We start from the raw sequence: 19,126 nt of genomic DNA on the forward strand, positions 1-19,126 counted from the left end.
GTTTTCCTGATGTTCGAGCGGCACATCAGGCTCTGACTTCACATTGCGAAGCCAATGAATAGTGACTTTTCGAGCCAATTTAGAAGGCAGATCTCGGTGAGGAATTGTTGGGCCTGTTTCTGTTGGCCTTGTGTCCCTCGACATCCCAAACGGAGGTCATTCATCATCCAAATCTCTCTCTGCATCCCTTGAAATGAATCGCACGCACGCGGGTTTCGTAAGGTAAAAATCGAGATTTAAAAATAACTTCAAACCAAGCAATCAATTTGACCCAAAGGGAGGCTAAATAATGGATAATTGTAAGGAAAATAAGTTAAAATTAGCACTCCGGTGTGTTTGATGTGAAGCAGCACTACTTTTAGAAGGGCCTGCAACGGCGCACTTTTCCACATGTCACAGCTTCACAGGAGCTCAGATAATTAATCAGCGCAGGGTTTGATTCCCTTTAACCTGCTTAAGGGCCTCAGGCTAGATCTGTTTCCCGAGAGACCAAAAAAAGCATAAGATACACTAATGATGTTGGAATAATCACTTCAAGCGAACAACATTTTCAAAGCTTTTCCACGCAGGCACACAAACATGCACGCACCAGCTGAGAGTGAAATGCCACGTGTAATGCGCTTTTCCCGCTCTCTCTTTGATCAGTTTCGATAAAGACGGCACGTCAGTGAGACTTTATCCGCTGCACATTTGAGCTCTGGTTTCACCCCAGACCTGTAATGATACAGAGAGATCGGGGGATGCAGGTTCTGTGAGTCCTGCCTTATAATGATCCAGACTGCACGAATGTCTCGTTAATGGTTTGCGATTCTGTCGCTGAGGTGGATGAGGTTAAAGTGCAACGGACACCGGACGTATCGAACTGAACTTGCGTGCGGGTTATTCGAACTTCAGGAAAATAAAGGGCTGTTTTTAAACAAGAAAGCTGCTAGAGATGATGAGCGCTAAATTATAAAAGATGCTGCCATGAAATTATAATGAGCAAATAGAGAGCGGTGATAAATGGCATCTGTGAGAGGCCCATAATGATTTCAAATCACCATGGTTTGCAAGTTCACTTCTTGTTCAGGTTCAAGGATATTCCAGCAACGCAGTGCCAAGCAGAACAAAGAGATTCTAACCCCAGACGGCAACGGTGTGTGTGTGAGTGTGTTTAAAATAAAATATTGTAAATTATTACAAATAATGTTGATTTTTGTATTTGCATTTGTATTTTGTATTTTGTATTTTGTCCCAGATGTAAGGGTCTAGGGTAAGGGAGTGAGAGGAAATAAGTAAACATGGAAAGTGGTTGGGGTGAGTGAGTACCAGTCCCCTGCCGCGCACAACAGACAAAAAAATCAATTATTGTGTATATCTTAATTTATTCCCGTGACGCAAAGCTGAAATGTCTCTAATTAGTGATCCTTCAGAAACCATTCTACTAGAATAATTTGCTGTTTAATAAACATTTCTTATTTTTAGTGGAAACTGTAATACATTATGGTTGCATAACGCAGCTTCTGATAAAAGTTATATAAACATTACGGTCACCTGTCGATTTAATTTCTCCTAGCTCAGTAAAAGTTTTCTTTAAATTTAGACAGTTATTATAGGCGCACAAACCGACGTAATGCATTAATTAATAGCCAAATAAATCCTACTGTGTGTAAAAATGGTCTCACTTGTGTGTTTTATTTTAGACAATCATCTGAGACAATGTTAAAATGTAATTCCAGCCCAGCTAACGGCATGCTTTTGAGGCATTGTGCCGTTTTAATCTCTTTTTCCCTTTTAATCTCTAAAAGTACCACACACCCCTCCTCCATAATGGCTTTGAAACGCTTCTTCTATTGTTTCTCTCAGTGCCTTTGAGGACATGATGTGCGACCTCACTTTGGCTTGTTTGATTGGCTACTATATTTCGTGAAGCGTTATCTCAAGTCTGCTCAGGTGAATTTGACTGTCTAACTAGATCCATCAGGCCTGGCCTTTTGTTTGGGTGAACGCTTGTCTCTCCTTTGTCAGTTTGAGGGAGCCGCGGGCATGTTTCGCAGTAAACGGTGTACTGCCAACTTTACTCTGCGCTTCACACGTAACCCAGTCATACGTACCTCGAGCCATGTTTTCAGCGCGCCCCGGAACGCCACGCATCCTCATATGAACCAACCAAATTAGGGTTAATAGCCAGTAATTTCCTTTTCTTCTCACTTAAATCGCGTTCTGTCCTTTAGGTGGCCTCCATGTGGTGTTTGTCATTCACGTCACTCACCGAAGGCCTTCATCGGGCGGCGTGCCAACGCATTAAAAGACTTTATAATTACTCGTGCATCAAGATTAGCCCCTCCGAACAGATTTCTCCTCTCCCCGCTGACTTTAGTCAATCTATATGTATTGAAACCAAGTAGACATTTAAGTATCTGCAAGGTCAGTGACATTATAGTTGCGTAGCTCCCCTGAGGGAACCTCTGTGGCTCCGATGCTAAAGGTACTAATTACCGCTCTACACGCGCGCATTTGCAAAGAGCAGACGCCGATGAGATGCGAACGGGCAACGGATCGGTGTGTGTGTGTGCGTGTATGCATAATTCAAAAGCTAAGCTGAATATGAGCCTAATGTAAATCATCGGCGGTCTACAGTGGAGATTAACCAGAACAGAAAGGAAAGAGATCGCCATGAGTAAACTACGCCACACGTACCAGGCCAGACTGTGTCTGATCCTAATCGCCTGTCAACGAATTAACAAGAGCCCTCAGCACTTGACAGCAAGACCTTGAGTGCGGTTATCACCCTCGAGTCCCGTCTCAATGTCAGGCCAGCCGTGTTTCACGAGCGCATATGCACACCCCCGCGCTCGCCGCCTGCCAAAGACACAAACACTCGGAGGACGGAGGGTGTAAATGACCTTTTAGAGCGGAGGCCTGAAAGACAGCAAACAGCGAAGAGGAATATCAGAGCACGCGCTCGTTTCACATCCACTGTCCGTATAACATGTGCATAGTCCAAATAAACAAAAAAAAGATGATACAATATGTTTACATTAAAAAATATATATATTTTTTTACATAAACATTCAAAAAAATTTTATTATTATTTATCATTTAGCAAAGATACATAAAATTGGTTAAAAAACTCCACGTTATTATGTTACAAAAGTGTTAGTTTAAACATTTATTTTCATCAAGTAATTTGAAATTGTAATAATGTCCCTGTTTTAGTGTATTTTTGATCAAATAAATGCAGGACTAACTTACTAAATAACTAACTAAATAAATAAATCTCTTTTTTTAATTACTAATATATATATATATTAACACTGGGAATATATTTTCTTTCCCTTTTAAATACATTTTGTACGATTTATTACAATCTAAAGTTTAAATGAATACCATATTTTTATATTTCGTTAAACAATATTTTAGACACTTTTTGCATTTTACCTGTGCAAAACTGCACACTTCGATAGAAATGCATGCCTCCTCTCAACAAAATATGACTGAAGTTTCATTCCGGTCTGAAGCAACAATTCAACTTTAAATACTTTAGGTTCAGAGGTTGATCCAAAACGCTTTAAGATTTAGCAAGCAGCCTTAACGATATGACGTACCGACACATTTTTCAGCGTTAACTGGCTGTGATATTGTGAATCTATAACTCGTCCTGCACTCCGGCGGGCCCAAGTCAAAAGCTATGTTGGCACAGAGGAAGGAAAGAGAGGTCGAGGGTGAGCTTTTAAGACTCCAGACTGTGTTGCTCATTGTAAATGGATGGTGTCTTGCCTTCTGAAAGCTTTTGAAGTCCTCTCTTGATATAACAGGTCTGTAAAAATCTGTGTGGCCGTGACATAACTGAAAGAATGTGCCGTCGGGGGACCTCTGAGAGCGTTAATGTACCATCACCAGATAAAAAAAACCCTACAGGACCCTGGAGAGATGGAGCAGGGCACATCCCATAGATTTCACACTCATTCAGTAGTAATAGAAGGTTTATTTCAAATGTGCTTGCAGTGCATGTCATCAAAAAAGCATGAATAAAGTGCACAGAAAGCATCGGGGTAATCCTTTATCTTCATCAGGGGCTCAGATCTGTCACTGGGGTCTTATTTCAGGAGATTCGCAAGTTTTAAAACGCTGGAAACTGTTGGAAATTGCTCCATTGGCATTGAGTCTGCTCTGTTCGGTTCTTCACTGTTAGCAGACGAGGTTAGCGTGTGTGATCTTGGATGAAAGCACTGTTAAGGTTTCCGACTTATTCAATCTTTTTTCGCTCATTTCTTATATCGCTTAATATATCTAGCAATATAAGTTATGCATGATTTGGAAAAGTCTTGTTTACTAAGGTAACATTGGTTTTTTGGTTGTTGTTTTGTTTTTATATATTTAAAAAGTGGCATTTATTCCTGTGATGCAAAGCTGGATTTTCAGTATCGTTATATGGTCTTCAGTGTCACGTGATCCTTCAGAAATCTTTCTAATACGCTGATCTGCTGCTCAAGCATTTACTATTATTATTAATAATGAAAAGTTTTGCTGCTTAATATTTGTACGTAAACCATACTTTTACTTTTCTTTGCTAAATAAAGCATACCTTTATTTTACTAAATCCTAATGATCCATATATGAAGGGAACTTTTCATTTTCCGCTGGTCTTAGTACACAGTATAACTACAGAAGAGTCTGGGTTTGAATAGGAAAAAAATATTGCAATTCTTTGGTCATTCTTGAACGCAATGCTACTGGTCTAATTGGATCAAGCACTTTATGCTTAAAGTGCTATTGCCGGACGCGGAGACCGGTCGAATGGATTCAAACACAGTGAAAGTCAGCTTATTCGCTCTGGGGGAGTGAGAGAATGAGGCCATTTCCAAAAAAAAAAAAAAAAAAAAAAGTGGAGCGTTCCTTTAAGATTTTTCACTGATTCTGCAAGGGGTGCCCAAACATTTGCACACCACCGCACTTAAAGCGGTTAATCGAAGAGACTTAAAATTGCTTAAGCATGTGCGTACCACGAAAGACATCATTTTATATGTTGTAAGACAGGCAAAATAACTCTCAGGCTTTAATCTCGCCTGGTTGCTGAACAAGCTCTCTCCCTCTGTTGTCTTGAAGGCAATAAAATAGTGGCCATTTCCAAGGATTATGCTATGATTTTCTGTTAGAGCCAGCAGTGTGGACAAGATTTTGACAGATTCAGGGCGGTTAGTGTGATTTCTTTTTACTGCACCCCTCTATAGTGGCTAAAATAGGACACGCTGAATAAGTACGGGTGCCAAATCTAGAACTTATCACCCTCTCAAGGGCAAACCGGCAACTAATGTTCCCTGCAATCGCCGCACTTTAATATTGAGATCAGAAAACAGGGCCATTTTATCACTTTTTTTTCCTCTGTGATCAAATGTGAGCATATATCAGCAGAACTGAAGAAATAAAAAGGTGATAATGAGTTCACAACAGCAGCATCAGAATCAAGAAGCTGAGATATTGTGACATCTGTAATGTCTGGAGAATCTTAAAGAGAAAAGCCACCAGTCAGAGTAATATCCGCTGTTTTTAACAACACTGACAAGACCGCCGGGGACCGTGTGCATTTTTTTGCCGTATAAAGGGGATTACGCTTAATTAAATGTGTGATGTGTGTTTGTTCAACTTAACTGTTTGTTTTTATTGTTCTGTTTTCTCCTGAGAAATTGAACATGAATGTGCTATTCTTGGCCATGGTTTTAGAATTAAGCAAAAATAAAAGATTTAAGACATTATTACTTGAGATAAAAACAAATAATAATGGAAATAAAATCTACAAAAACATCCGTACTTAAAAATAAGATATGAGTAATAATAACATCATTTCATTTAGTTTAATTTGATATATTGAAATGACATTATATATATATACATATATACACACACACACATATATACATATATATACACACACATATATATATATATATACATACACATATATATATATACATATACATATATATATATATATATATATATATATATATATATATATATATATATATATATATATATATATATATATATATATATATATATATATATATCATATATCATATATATCAAATTAATATCAAATTAAACTAAATGAAATGATGTTATTGTTGTTTTTTTCAAAGTATAATAGTATCCCAGTGAGTTTAAAAGAAAAATGCTCAGGTCATCTTTCAAAAACAGACTTTGCTGCCACCTAGTGGCCAATAGATTTAAATGCTGTTGAAGACTTGGCAGAAACGTGCAGATAAAATACAGTTAGATTGGCTTTAGATTGCAGACATTGTGCATTTGTTTGTTTTGTTTCATATATTTATAGTGACCAGTAAGACTGAAAACATGATTGGATTGGAACAACGTGCTCTGCATGATAGTACAATTAAAGCATCGTAAAGACCTTCACACATTTTTCATATTATTATTTTAAATGCCACAGCTCGGCTCTCTTCTGGTCTCTCTCTGATCGTCTCGGGTGTGTGTCTCTACTGCCCTCTAGTGACCGCATCAGAGCATCTCTTAAAGACGTTCAAATCTCACGGATAATACGATATTACTCAATGAATAAATAAATAAATAAATAAATGAAATCCAAATCTGTTTCTTTTGATGGTAGCCACCGACCTCCGTACTATCTCCTCTTCGTGTGGTTACCATTAACAATCTGGTTACTGCTCTTCAAAATGCTTTCTATTAGGTTCAACAGAAAAAAAGTGAACCTTCCCAAGTTAGAGTTACATTTTAATGCATTTGCTCCTGGGATGTGACTATGCGTGTATATTATGCATTAGCCTGTGCTACTTCAAGTCATCTGTGATGCATTATTTAGCTCTAAAGCACATATCGGGGTTAGGTGTCACGTGAGGATGACATCTCAATAAATACAAGCTTTTCAGTCAAAAATACAACTATAGATACGTACATATAATTATGTGAATGCCTACCTTTCAAAATCATTCATTTTGTCACAAAGTTCAGCTTCAAATGAACTGTATATTAAAAATCTGGAAAGGTTCAAGAAGTCCTGACCCACCTAAGCACATTAATTAAGATGAGAAGAAGAAGAATGGAAAAATGTTAAACCTAAGGTAGAAATATCAACAGGCCTGTAATATTTTCTTTCTGCACAAACCATGTAAATACAGACACGGAGATGCGCAGTATCTAGTATGCCACAATATCATGGTATGTTAGCTAACCCGTTTAGTTACAGACATCAACATGTTTCGTCTGACTTCGTGGATGTTACTGAGGTCTCAAATGAACGCTTGTCCTCGCAACTGTTACTAAGGGAATGCGCGCAGACCACGTCCTGTCAATGAGTCTGTGCGGTCATCATTCAAGGGAAACGGACCAATCAAATTTAGCGCGCACAGCAAGTCCCGCCTCCGTACCTGGTTGCCAGGTCTCGGTAAAATCTCCTATCAATCTTAAGCATATAAAATGCGTATAAATATTTGGAGAAAACATAACTTGCTATGGTTTCCGACTCATTAGAACGTTGTTTTTATTGTGTAAATAAGCTATTATTATTATTATTATTAGTTGAAAAATAAAAACGAAAGAGCCTGTTTAGCAACCTATTTAGTGAGAGGGCACCAGTAGCAGTTTTAGTTTTTAAACAGCCCAATCTGTGCAGCATATTCATAATACAATAAATTCAAAATTACAAAGGATGAAATAGTTCATTATATTAATTACTAATGCACTAAATATTATGTTGTATATAATTATAGCTAAACACATTTAAAAGCTATATAATTTTAAAATTATATAAGTACAATTTGTTAGTTCAAACGATTCGTGTATTTTATACACAAACATTTATATTTGTTATAATTAGCGAATACGGTCTTATTAAATTTGCGTATCCATTAGGCTTAGCACACCTTCATCTTAAAAAGGTGGGGTTTATTTGGGGGATCTGGCAACCTCTCATGCATCAGCGTTCACCGTGAATTGGTCTGAACCACACGCGTCTTATTTTCCCGTCGCTCAACTACAGTCTCTCCAAATTGTTCGATTTGCTTGTCATGTAACTGACATTTCCGGAGACAGACATTTACGGGTGAAAGCTTTTGTCCGGGGAAAAAAACCACCGACGTTCAAGATGGGTTGCGCTGGATTCACCTGCTCCAAGAATTCCCTGTGCGCGCTCAACATCCTCTATGTTGTGAGTAACCCCTGCGAGAACGGACGCGACCATATGGCACATCTCCTTCGGCCTTTTGTCGTGACATTAGCGCGCGAATCCTCATACGAGAGGCGCTTCTGTTCGCCCGCGTCTCGGGACTCGTGTGAATTATTTAGAGGGATCCTTTGTGCGGAACGAGGCCGGCGAGCGGTTCTGGTTTCACGCGCAGCCTGCAGAATAACATCCCGGTTTCCTCGCGACTCGTCAAAGTCACATCCTGCTTTTGTTCTGCCTGTGCAGATATCCTGCTTCGTTAGTCGGGAAGCTGATGCTGCGTGCTGATTGAGCTCCTGGACTGGGTTTGATTAGAAAGAAAACGTTATCATCCCCTGGGATCGTTCACTTGTTACTTAATGGGTGGAAGCAGAAGCTCAGGGCTCTTTTTTTCTTTATTGGTCAACGAGAGCAACATGGACGTATATCAGAATACTAAATCTCTGCTTTAAGGAACGAATAGGCTGAAACATGCTGTGTTGTAATGTGTGCTTGTGCTTTATTGCTCCAGTGGCATCACAGCTGTTGTTGGGCCAGTCTCAGAAGACGTGCCTTTTGCTTGCCATTTGTGTTGCCATGAATCACCCCTGACAGGAACCTGATCCCAATCACTTTATTTCATGGATTGAACTTTAACTGCGTGTGTGTGTCATTTAATCGGCCTATCAGATAGTAACTTTTTAGTTTTTCCAATACCCCATAACTAGATATTGAAGAAGCTGACAACATTATTATGAAAACATTTTGGAAGTTGACCAATTAACTGAATATTATATAGGTCATGCCTTCTCTTGAATCTGGAAAATTTAATGCATATTATATATACACATATATATATATATACTAAACTACTGAAAATCAAAACATATATCCTACAATAAAATAAAGTGGAATCTGCTGAAAATTTTTAATTTGGCTTTCCTAAATTTTCGTTTTATTTTTGTTATAGAATTGTTGCATATTTTGACTTTTTTTATATATACATTTTTAAAATTCCTAGCTTTTATTTTTTTATTTCAGCATGACTTTTTTTATTATTATTATTACTTCAACTTTTTAATTATTTAATTTGGTTTCCGAGGAAACATTTCTGCTTTTCAATTAAATTTTCTTTTTTTTTTTCATTTTAAATGTTGTTTTTTTTTCATCGAATTGTGTTTTGATATCACCGTTATTTGCGTTAATGCAGGTGTGTTTCAATAGCTTCACTAACAGTGCCGTACCTCCCTGTCTCCAGATGGTGAGTTTGCTGATGATTGGCATCGCCGCCTGGGGCAAGTGTTTTGGGTTGGTGTCGAGCTTCCAGGTGGTGGGTGGCATCATTGGAGTGGGGGTCTTCCTCTTCTTCGTTGCCCTAGCTGGACTTATTGGTGCCATGAAGCACCACCAGGTTCTGCTCTTCTTCGTATCCTTTACTCTGATCATCCAGTACTCTATATCTCATTTGTATAAATGCAGAATGAATAAATCGTTTCAACCGTTAACGTGAAAGTTAAGGCAATGCATAAAACGGTTTGTATCATTTTCTCCTTGTAGCGTCCAGTTTCTTCTGGTAAACTGGTCCCTGCTGGAGACAGACTGCATAATCAGTCAAAGCAAAATAGCTAGGAAATTATATAGATTTTTTTTTCCCCTAATATATAAAAAAAAGTTGATAAATGTTTTTTAAATGGCCCCATGCACACAAAACTGTGTGTGTGTGTTGAATAATGCATGCCAGGTCTTTGCATTGTATTGCATGATATGCTCTGCATTTTTCTTCATTGCTTCTGGAGATGAGACAGGATTATGATCTGCTCGTGTAATGCATTTCACTCTGTGACCATAGAGTGGTGCAGTTAACATGATAAATGACTTCTCAGATAAAATGAAATGAACTAATCCCAAGATGAATTTGGGCCATTACTAAAAATGCCCTGGAAGACGCTTGTATATGATTACATGCTGTTACTCAGTGAGCAATGGTTGCATGATCGTTTCGGCAGTCTGTTAAGGGATAGGAAACTATTTCAGTATATTACATTTCATACTCAATAAAACATTAAATAAGTTATGTTTGTGTTGTAAGCACTGCTTGCAGCTTAATACGGTTCTGCGTGTCATTGCAATTTATTATTGGATTTCAAGAGAAAAACCACAAAATTTTGCCTTAATTTACTTGTTAAGTCTAATTTTGTTTTATTGAAAGCTCTGCTATTTAATACAGAAGTTTCTACTTCTACTGAATGTAGTGGTGGACGGGGGGTTAATAGTAGCATTACTCTGAATGTTTCTTGTATTTTCATCCTTAATTGATTGGCAATAGTACATGATCATCCTGTTCCTGGTGTTTGTAGTTCAGTTTTCAGTGTCCAGTGCGTGTCTGGCTATCAATGAGGAGCAACAGGTAACACTCATCACTATAATATTCTCGTATTACATATATTATATATATATTTTTAAAAGTAATGTCTTACTTCAACGTGGATGCATTAAGCTGAAAACGAAATCAAAAGGTGTTATCAGCCTTTATAATGTCACAAAAGATTTCTTTCTCAAACACATGCAGTTCTTATTTATCAAAGAATCCTGAAATAAATATAGTGGTTTCCGCAAAAATATCAAGCAGAACAGCTGTTTTCAACATTAATAAAAATAATATTGAGAAATCAGCATATTAGGATGATTTGTGATGCTGAAAAATTGTTTTAAAAAATATTTAAATAGTAATAATATTTCACAATATTACTGTTTGCTTTTTAATTACTATTTTTGATTAAATAAGTGCATTTAGATATTCAAAATGGGCTAAACGGAGCTTTTTTGTAAACCTGCCAATAAACTCTCAAACCCAGATCTGAATAAAACTCTTATTGGTTGTTTCACAGTGTGTTTTGTCACGAGCTCTCACCCCTGTGTGCAGAATCACCTGTTGGAGGTGGGCTGGAACAACTCCCTGACCACTCAGAGGGATGTGGAGAAGAGTCTGAACTGCTGCGGTTTCTCTCGCATGGACATCAACGGAAGCTGCGCCGCTGTAATGCCCTCCAATACTCGTCGTTCTCCTTTAGTGTTCGTGTAGCGTTGCATGTGCTGAAAGATATAAACGACACCTGCGTGGGTGATAACGGTTGCGCTAATCATCTTCATGCTGATGATAGCGTAACGCAGACTGTAAGCGTCAATGGCACGATTTGTTGCATTATAATAACTTGTATTCTTTTGCCCTCGTGCAGCCCTGCTTTCATTACAGCACGTGCACCACGTGTGCAGCAAAGATCCAGGAGCACGCCGGCGAGGTGCTGCGCTTCGTCGGGGGGATCGGCCTCTTCTTCAGCTTCACCGAGGTCAGCCTGCTAAACCAACACCTGATTTCTCTTCTTCCAGATCCTTCATTAATGGCTTGTTTCCACTGTACGGTGCAACCAGAATGTAGCACAGAAAACATGTCAGTGTACCCAGAACATTAAGATTTGCTGAATACGTACTCCCCCCTCAGGCCAACCAAGGTGTAGAGGAGTTTGTTTCTTCATCAAAACAGATCAAGAGCAGTTTAGCATCACTTGCTCACCACTGAATCCTCTGCAGTGAATGGGTGCCGTCAGAATGAGAGTCCAAACGGCTGATAAAAACACCACAATAATCCAGAAGTAATGCGCATGATTCAAATGCAGCAGTTAACCTCTTTTGAAGTTAAAAGTTGCTTTTTCTAATAAACAAATCCATCATTAAGACATGTTTAAACTTAAAACCATTGCTTCCAGCTAAAACATGAGACCTCTGTCTATAATATTGCTATGTTCAGTGAAAAAGACAGCTCGCCTGAATCAAGAGAGATCAAACACAGTTTACAAGAGAAAACAAAATGGCAGCAAACAAATGTGTTGGTGGAAGACAGGGGATGCCCTTTTCACTGGAGAAAGTTACTATGGATTATTGAAAAAAGTCTTGATGGATTTAATAGAGACACGCCGCTTTTTGTTTCATGAGACATTAAGTGATGAACTGGAGCTGTGTGGATTACTTCTGGATTATTGTAGTGTTTTTATCAGCTGCTCGGACTCTCATTCTGACGGCACCCATTCACTGCAGAGTGACGCAATGCTCAATTTGTCCAAATCAGTTCAGGCAAAGAAACAGCCTCACCTACAAGTGCATTTCTTTGGGCGAACTAGTCTTTAAAATGGTTAACTTTAAGTTTCCTGCTCGTTTCAGATCCTGGGGGTTTGGCTGACATATAGGTACAGAAACCAAAAGGACCCGCGGGCGAATCCCAGCGCCTTTCTGTAGGTGTTTGATCCTCTGGATGCGTCGTCTGACCACTGGGTTTCTCACTGGAGCTGTTAAAGGGAGTGTGTTTGCTTTTACTGAAGAGGAAACCAGCCTGTTTGTTCTCGCTGCTATATATTAATATGTGCTTGATTTTTTCAAGAGTACAGTGTGACAGCACTGTGCTGTACGTTATGAGGTTGTACTTATGCTTGAAGAATTCCTCTCCATGAAAGAACAGAACAGCAAAAACCAATATGCAGTACCTACACTAATGGGCTAAACAACAAAGACCACTTGATTTTATGTCGACAGTTTTGTGTGGTAAAAAAACATAGACAGAAAATGAGCTGCCGTGATCAAAACATACAGTGTGTGAGCATGACACCATTTATGTGGACGGTTTATATATGCTGACAAAATCAAAATGTATCCATATCAGTTTCACACCAATTAAATGCACATGTTATCAATTAGCATGAAGGAAGGCGTTAAACCGAACCTGCTGGGAATCACTACAATGCAATAAAATTGCAATAAAAAAAAAACTGTCAGAAAGCTAGATACACTATTGGACTTCATAATTAGTATGAAAATGCAATTACAAAACGGATAGAAGATTGTTTTCTTGAGCACCGTTTGATGATCTCGGATTTCACATTAAATGTATCTGCTTATTTTATTTCCATCACGTGTGTGTTACTTAGTTTACCGACCTGATTTTGTGTATCGTTTTGGCTTCTTGCATGAATTCCTCATTGAAATGTACATCTATATCCAATGGTTCTGTGAACTACGCTCTCAAGCATTTGAAATCAGAAAAAAATATATAAATAAAGACCCTGAGGACACAATTGTGCTTTGGCCAGCTTTGTCTTTGTAATAACTTAATAGTGGGGTTTTCGCATTGCTTAGGGCTAATGCTTTTATTGTCTGAAATCCTTTTAGGGCGTATTTCAGGAAAACAACTTCCTCTAACCTCCAACCAATCAGACGCTGACACGCTCAGGCCACGAGCTCATTGTTTTAAAAAAGTGGCTAGTAACCAGGCAACCGTATGAATCTAAAACACGCTGCCGGTTACGCTGACTCCTCCCACCAGGATACTAGCCGGAGGAGACTCGTTAAAGTGACAGTTACACAAAATATGTAGCCGTCGCCAATGACTGTCAAGTAGTTTTTCCACATTATGGAAGTCAGTGACTACCAGCAACTGTTTGTTCGCCGCCATTCTTATAAATATCATATTATTTTGATTTTGCAAAAAATAGAAAAACATTAAGGTCTGGAGCAACTTTCAGCAGGTTTCATTTTTTTGGGCGAGCTGCCCTTTTAAATGTAAAAACCACACGGCTTCTGCCGCTTTGAATAAAAGGTGCGAATGTAGCAGGGTAAACAAATTACCAAGAGAAGCGAGCTTTCAAACGACTTCATTTATTGAAAAAAAAACATGAAAATAAAGCCCGAAGTTTCACATATTGTAATTTTTGTACAAGGCTTTACAGTGCGCTTCATGCCGTCAGTAAACAAATGACAGAATTACGGTGACCCTCGAGAAGTTACGATCCTTCCGGCTTTTGTGTTCACAGCTCTGTCTTCAGAAACTTCAGGGCTCTCTGCATGTTGCTCAGCACTGTGGAAACAAACCCAAAGCAATGATGCGGTCAGCCAGGCGGCGCGGAATAACTGATTTTGCCATTAAACTCGCTCCCGGACTTACAGAGTTTCATGTCGGCGGGCTCATAGGCGTACAAGCGGTTGGAGTAGCGGCCCGTGATGTCTGCTCGGACGGTCATGGAGGGATCTGCAGGACAGGACGCGATTGAATCGTTCGTGCACACCGTTTCATAACGTGCAGCATGATATATGTAGCGGTCGTGATCAAATCAACTCACCAACAAAGAGGATTCTGGGAACGTACTGGCCGTCGGGAGACAAGTGCTTATCTGTGGTCTCGTACTGTGAAAGAAAGTTCAATTTATACAACTAGAAACTACACAGACTGCATTACACGTTAACTAGGAGCAATGCATTTGTCGCAATGGGCCTATTTATAAATCTGCATTGATGTGAGTTAATTAAATAAATATTGTCAATAACCTAGATGTTAGCCAGTAGGTTTAATTCATATGCATTACGATGAATGAATGCTTCAGAAATACCTTTATGCTATTTAACTGTTAACTTGTTACTCACCACCAAGTTCAAGATGACGAAATCCTCATCGACCAGCTTCTGGATGTCTTTATCCTCGGCGAAGGCCTTCTTCAGAGCTGACGGAGTAATGCAAAACGTGAAAAACGAACTGAGAGCGTTAAACTAGCCGAGAGTGAAAAAGGTCAAAATAAAGGTCGGGCCTTACCCTGGCTGTGCGGGCAGTCCTCCAGGTGAAAGATGACCATGAGGGGCTTGTTTCTAATCGAACACAGTATACAGGTTGTAAAAATGCACGTTTAAAAAAAATCGGCTACACACACAGAAGTATGCATTGCTAAACGCCGTGCTCTATAATTATCTATTAATGAAAGCATTTCTCACTTGGACCGTGACCAAAACAGAGCTTCCTCGTATGTCTGTGCCCAAATCAGCTGATCGCCCCATCCTGAAAGGAAAAGAGTACTGAAAATAAATACTAATAGCTGGTATCTACTCAGCCGGTGTGAATGATCACTACTGCTTAAAAAGAGCTCTGAGATAGCATCTCACACAGTAAATGACTCTCTTATGCCGCTTTCTGCATATACAGCTCGTATGGCGCTTCAGTTATGCTATTCTAACATCAACACATTTTCACGAAAGCCGCTGAGAACCATTCTTTTGGGATGTGGCTGACCTCTGGAGAGAGTCTGAGGAATCCTCTTCTCTTTCTTGGGAGTGGTCTTCTCAGGCTTCCCCATGGCGGAAGACAGGGTCACCAGGACCAAGAGCACCGAGAGTATTCCTTTAAGCATCTTGTCACGAGCCGAAAGAGCGAAAGCGTTTCGATGATGTGTAGCTGTTAGGAAATGACAAAGCATGACTTTAACATCAGTCCCAGCAGCTAGCGGCGTCGAAGGCGACCTGTAGCGGAGCCTCCAGAGATATACAGCAGCACCAAGTCCCTGTAAAGAGTGATCCTCACCTGTTCTGAGCTGCTCTGTCGAGTGTGTTCAGACTCCGGGACTCTCACTCTCTCTCTCTCTCTCTCTCGCACCTGTGCTGCTCTTATACCTGTTCACCTGAAGCCCCGCCCCCTCTCTGCTGCTCTGGAATGTGATTCCGCGCTTTAGTGCCATTCCGCCTTATTTTGTAAGCAAACTTTTCATTAACTCTTTTGTTTGGCTCGGCTCCAAGGACGGGTCAGTTTTGATAAGGTATTGAAGAATGATTGGGCTTTTCGGGATTGGCTGAGCTCTGGTCCGTGATGTCAGAGGGCTACATTGATGGGCTTTCGTAATTTGAGGAATGACGTGGTGCTAGAATGAGAAACCTGTTTATTACGCATGAACGTCTTGATGCGTGTTTTTATCATGCCTCCATCAAGCACGCTGAATTGATAGAAGCGAGTCTAACTGCACAGTGTGTTTCTAACTGCATCTGAAGGAAATCTACTATTTGCATGTAGGAACATTTGGATATTTTACTAGTGCATTATAATCTGTTTTCTGTAATACAATAGGCGGTGTTTTGTGCGCAGGATTCTTAATAGTCTATACATGCGCTGTGTAGTTTGCTGGTGAAATCCTGCCTTGCAAACATTTGCTTAATGAAGCGCTCAAAAGGAAGTTTCTTGAACACCGTTCCTTCGAAAAGACTGACGTGTCCTTAAGACGACTGATTAGGTCTTTTTCTGTGTAATCGTATTATTACTATTATTTTAAATTATACTTTTATTAATATTGTTATTTTATTTTAAATTATTTTATTTCTTCTACCGCTTTTCTGTACTAATTCTAATATAGGTCAATATAGATCACCAGTGACTTAAGTATAATAATAATATATATTAAGTATATTCATAATGTCTCATGTTTAATCACTAAAGTAGTGATTAATGATATATATATATATATATATATATATATATATATATATTTTTTTTTTTTTTTCATTTATTTTCCCCTTTTCTTTCACTTTTACCACTTGTCTGTACCAATTCCATAAAGAAAAAACCACAGCCTTTTATGTTAGTTTTTGTATTTGTATGTTTATTTTATTAATTCTACAACTTTTCCGTAATAGTTAATTAAATTTTATTTATTACTTTGACCACTTTTCCGGACAAATCCTAATGAAAGAAAGCATAACCTTTTATTTTAATATTATTTCAATTATTTCGTTTTGTTTTATTACTTTTCTACACCAACTCCAATAAAGAAAAAGCATCGCTTTTTAATATTATTTAAATGATTTTACTTCACTTTGTTTTATTGCTTTTCCGTACCGTAACTCTAACGAAGGAAAAGCATTAGCTTTCGTTTTAATTGAAAACTGTGCTGATTATAATAAAGGAAAAGCATCACCGGTGCCCTTTCAGTTGAGCTGAGTTGATTTGCTGACATCTGTATGACATGACAGTTGTAGACGGTATTTTGTAACATCCTCTGTGGAGTTGCTCAAAGCGTACAGGCCATGTTAACATTTCCGTAGCAAGTCACTGCTGTAAACTGGAGAGGTGCATGTTTCTGGCTGATTTCATGCTCACTGGAAATGACTAGCTGTGAAGCGAAGGCCCAGCAGAGCCTCTTTCCACCAGCGGCTGCGGGATAAAGTGACAGCGGAGGATCAATGGCGTCTTTGTGCCGAGTGGAATAGAGTCAACCAACACCACTCGCACTCAATGAGGCCAGTCTTTTTATGACTTCACTCTCTGTGTCCTGCAGATGGACATTCGCTGCCCCCCGTATTGTGCTCAAAACGACAGGCATGACTTATTCCAACTTACAAACTAAAGGTTTGTCATAAACAAAACACAGCCGAGCGTATTTTAACACCTTTTATGACCCTTATGTCAAAGTGAAGGTGCTTAATCTTTAGGAAATTATTATAATAGTAATAGCAATAACAACAACGATAATGAATAGCACAAAGTATTAAATAAAATAACATGATTTTAAATAACACATTAATATGTATTTTTAAAAATTTTATCTTATTTTCTTTTGAAAGAGGTCTCGCCAAGTCTGCATTAATTTGATAGTATAATGTAAATAATAATTAAATATAATTCAAATATATAAAATAAATATTTTTTTATTATCTTTTTTACGTTTGTATTCTCACTGTTGAAAGACGATTCATATTTCTGTGGAAACCATGCATTACTGATTACTGGTAAATGATTTCTCAGGATTCCTTGATTAACTGAAAGACCAAAGAACAGCATATATTTGAAATTAAAATATTTAATATGAATGAATATAACACACACACACACACACTGTATATATGCTGTAACATGAATAAAATGCAAATCAAATCTAATATTTTGTAATAACATATATTGTTACAGAAATATACTATATATAACACTAAATAATTATTACATTTATGTAATATATTATTAATAACAGAACATAATCATCCATTTAATGTATAGATATATTTTGCAATTTAATATATTGTAACGATCGTGTCCTTGCTGAAATAAAATGAATAAATCTCACTGATCCCAAAACAAAAGAATGGACTAATTCTACATTTATTTTCAGCCCTGCTACCAAAATGAGTTACAGAAAACACCTGGGTGAACTTAAGTTATTTTACATTCAATAATAAACAATATAAATAAACAGATTAATTCCTTGCAACTATACAAACGCAAAAGAACGATTTTTTAACAGCAATCTAATGTATAGCAGCATTTTAACGCACACCGAGACCCATTGTTTTGTGTTCAGTTACACGGGACGCCTGAACTGCTGAGGTGTCCTTAACTCCGACTGATCCTCCAAGAAGGCAGGCAGAAAGTCGAAGTCAATATTTGTCCCCGAGGGCCGGGCGCGCAGGCCGCTCCTGATCACACACCGCAGCAGCCATCTGCCCGACTCCGCCCTGAGAACACGGATCTGACCGACCGGAAGACAAACGCGCCCGCGAGCGACTGTTAGCCGTTCGACCGGGGAGCGCCTGAACCTAATCCTGTTTTACATATTCAAATGAGGGATTTGGAGGTTTAAAAAAAAGCAAACAGGGAGTGGTCGTTATATAATGACGCTAATTAACCTCTTAGGACCCATTTTTGTTAGATTTTTTTTTTTTTGTTGTTGTTGTTGATGTCTTTAGAGCATTAAAAATAAGGCAAATAAAATACAATTTTTGAATTTTTTTTTTAAATCGGTTGAGGACACGGGGACTAAATAAAAAAAATGGAATGAACATGCATAGGCAAAAGCATTTTTTAAAAAAAAAAACCAAAAAACAATACGTTTTATTTTCAAAATGTATTTACTTTTTTTTTTTTTTTTAACCAAACTTTGTATAAAGACGATTTTCAATTATGTTATAACAGGATGATTCGAAAAACCATTTTTCTTCCGACAAAAATTCTGGTTATATATAAAAATATCTAACCTAAAATTAATTTGCATATGAATGTGCTTTTGGGTCAACGTGTAATAATAGGAGTATTAATTGACAAGGTGTTCATAATAATAATATATATTCCTATCCCTATTCAATCGTTATGTCTTCACAGGAAGCGTAATAAACATGCTT

At 38.2% G+C, this 19,126-nt stretch overlaps 2 protein-coding genes and 1 long non-coding RNA gene across 3 annotated transcripts; 1 reads left to right on the forward strand and 2 right to left on the reverse strand.

Moving 5' to 3' along the window:
* The first annotated feature begins 7,906 nt into the window (after nt 1–7,906).
* Nucleotides 7,907–13,284, forward strand: tspan13b (tetraspanin 13b). The gene is made up of 6 exons (XM_043217011.1): nt 7,907–8,167; nt 9,420–9,587; nt 10,488–10,568; nt 11,085–11,198; nt 11,398–11,508; nt 12,377–13,284. The coding sequence occupies exons 1-6, from the start codon at nt 8,105–8,107 to the stop codon at nt 12,449–12,451; spliced, it is 612 nt and encodes a 203-aa protein (XP_043072946.1). The 5' UTR covers nt 7,907–8,104; the 3' UTR covers nt 12,452–13,284.
* Nucleotides 11,144–12,408, reverse strand: LOC122323284. The gene is made up of 3 exons (XR_006246989.1): nt 12,308–12,408; nt 11,374–11,573; nt 11,144–11,254 (listed from the first exon to the last, which is right to left on the reverse strand). It is a non-coding gene; the product is annotated as an uncharacterized LOC122323284 (long non-coding RNA).
* A 564-nt stretch (nt 13,285–13,848) lies between the features above and the next one.
* On the reverse strand, nt 13,849–15,698 carry agr2 (anterior gradient 2). Its single transcript, XM_043217224.1, has 8 exons — nt 15,552–15,698; nt 15,264–15,425; nt 14,969–15,032; nt 14,793–14,845; nt 14,627–14,703; nt 14,326–14,389; nt 14,151–14,234; nt 13,849–14,063 (listed from the first exon to the last, which is right to left on the reverse strand). Exons 2-8 carry the CDS (start codon nt 15,379–15,381, stop codon nt 14,014–14,016), a joined length of 510 nt encoding a protein of 169 aa, XP_043073159.1. The 5' UTR covers nt 15,382–15,425; nt 15,552–15,698; the 3' UTR covers nt 13,849–14,013.
* Between the last annotated feature and the right edge of the window lie 3,428 nt (nt 15,699–19,126).

This window comes from Puntigrus tetrazona, chromosome 19 (assembly GCF_018831695.1).
Source record: "Puntigrus tetrazona isolate hp1 chromosome 19, ASM1883169v1, whole genome shotgun sequence".
NCBI lineage: Eukaryota > Metazoa > Chordata > Actinopteri > Cypriniformes > Cyprinidae > Puntigrus > Puntigrus tetrazona.

What these genes read in the sequence shown, in the direction of transcription:
- tspan13b (XM_043217011.1), top strand. Translation starts at nt 8,105, where the DNA reads ATGGGTTGCGCTGGATTCACCTGCTCCAAGAATTCCCTGTGCGCGCTC. An exon ending in CGCTCAACATCCTCTATGTT is followed by an intron (nt 8,168 to 9,419) that starts GTGAGTAACCCC and finishes CCCTGTCTCCAG; the next exon opens with ATGGTGAGTTTGCTGATGAT. An exon ending in CTATCAATGAGGAGCAACAG is followed by an intron (nt 10,569 to 11,084) that starts GTAACACTCATC and finishes CCCTGTGTGCAG; the next exon opens with AATCACCTGTTGGAGGTGGG.
- agr2 (XM_043217224.1), bottom strand. Translation starts at nt 15,381, where the DNA reads ATGCTTAAAGGAATACTCTCGGTGCTCTTGGTCCTGGTGACCCTGTCT. An exon ending in TCCTCAGACTCTCTCCAGAG is followed by an intron (nt 15,033 to 15,263) that starts GTCAGCCACATC and finishes TTTTCCTTTCAG; the next exon opens with GATGGGGCGATCAGCTGATT. An exon ending in GCCCGCCGACATGAAACTCT is followed by an intron (nt 14,064 to 14,150) that starts GTAAGTCCGGGA and finishes TTGTTTCCACAG; the next exon opens with TGCTGAGCAACATGCAGAGA.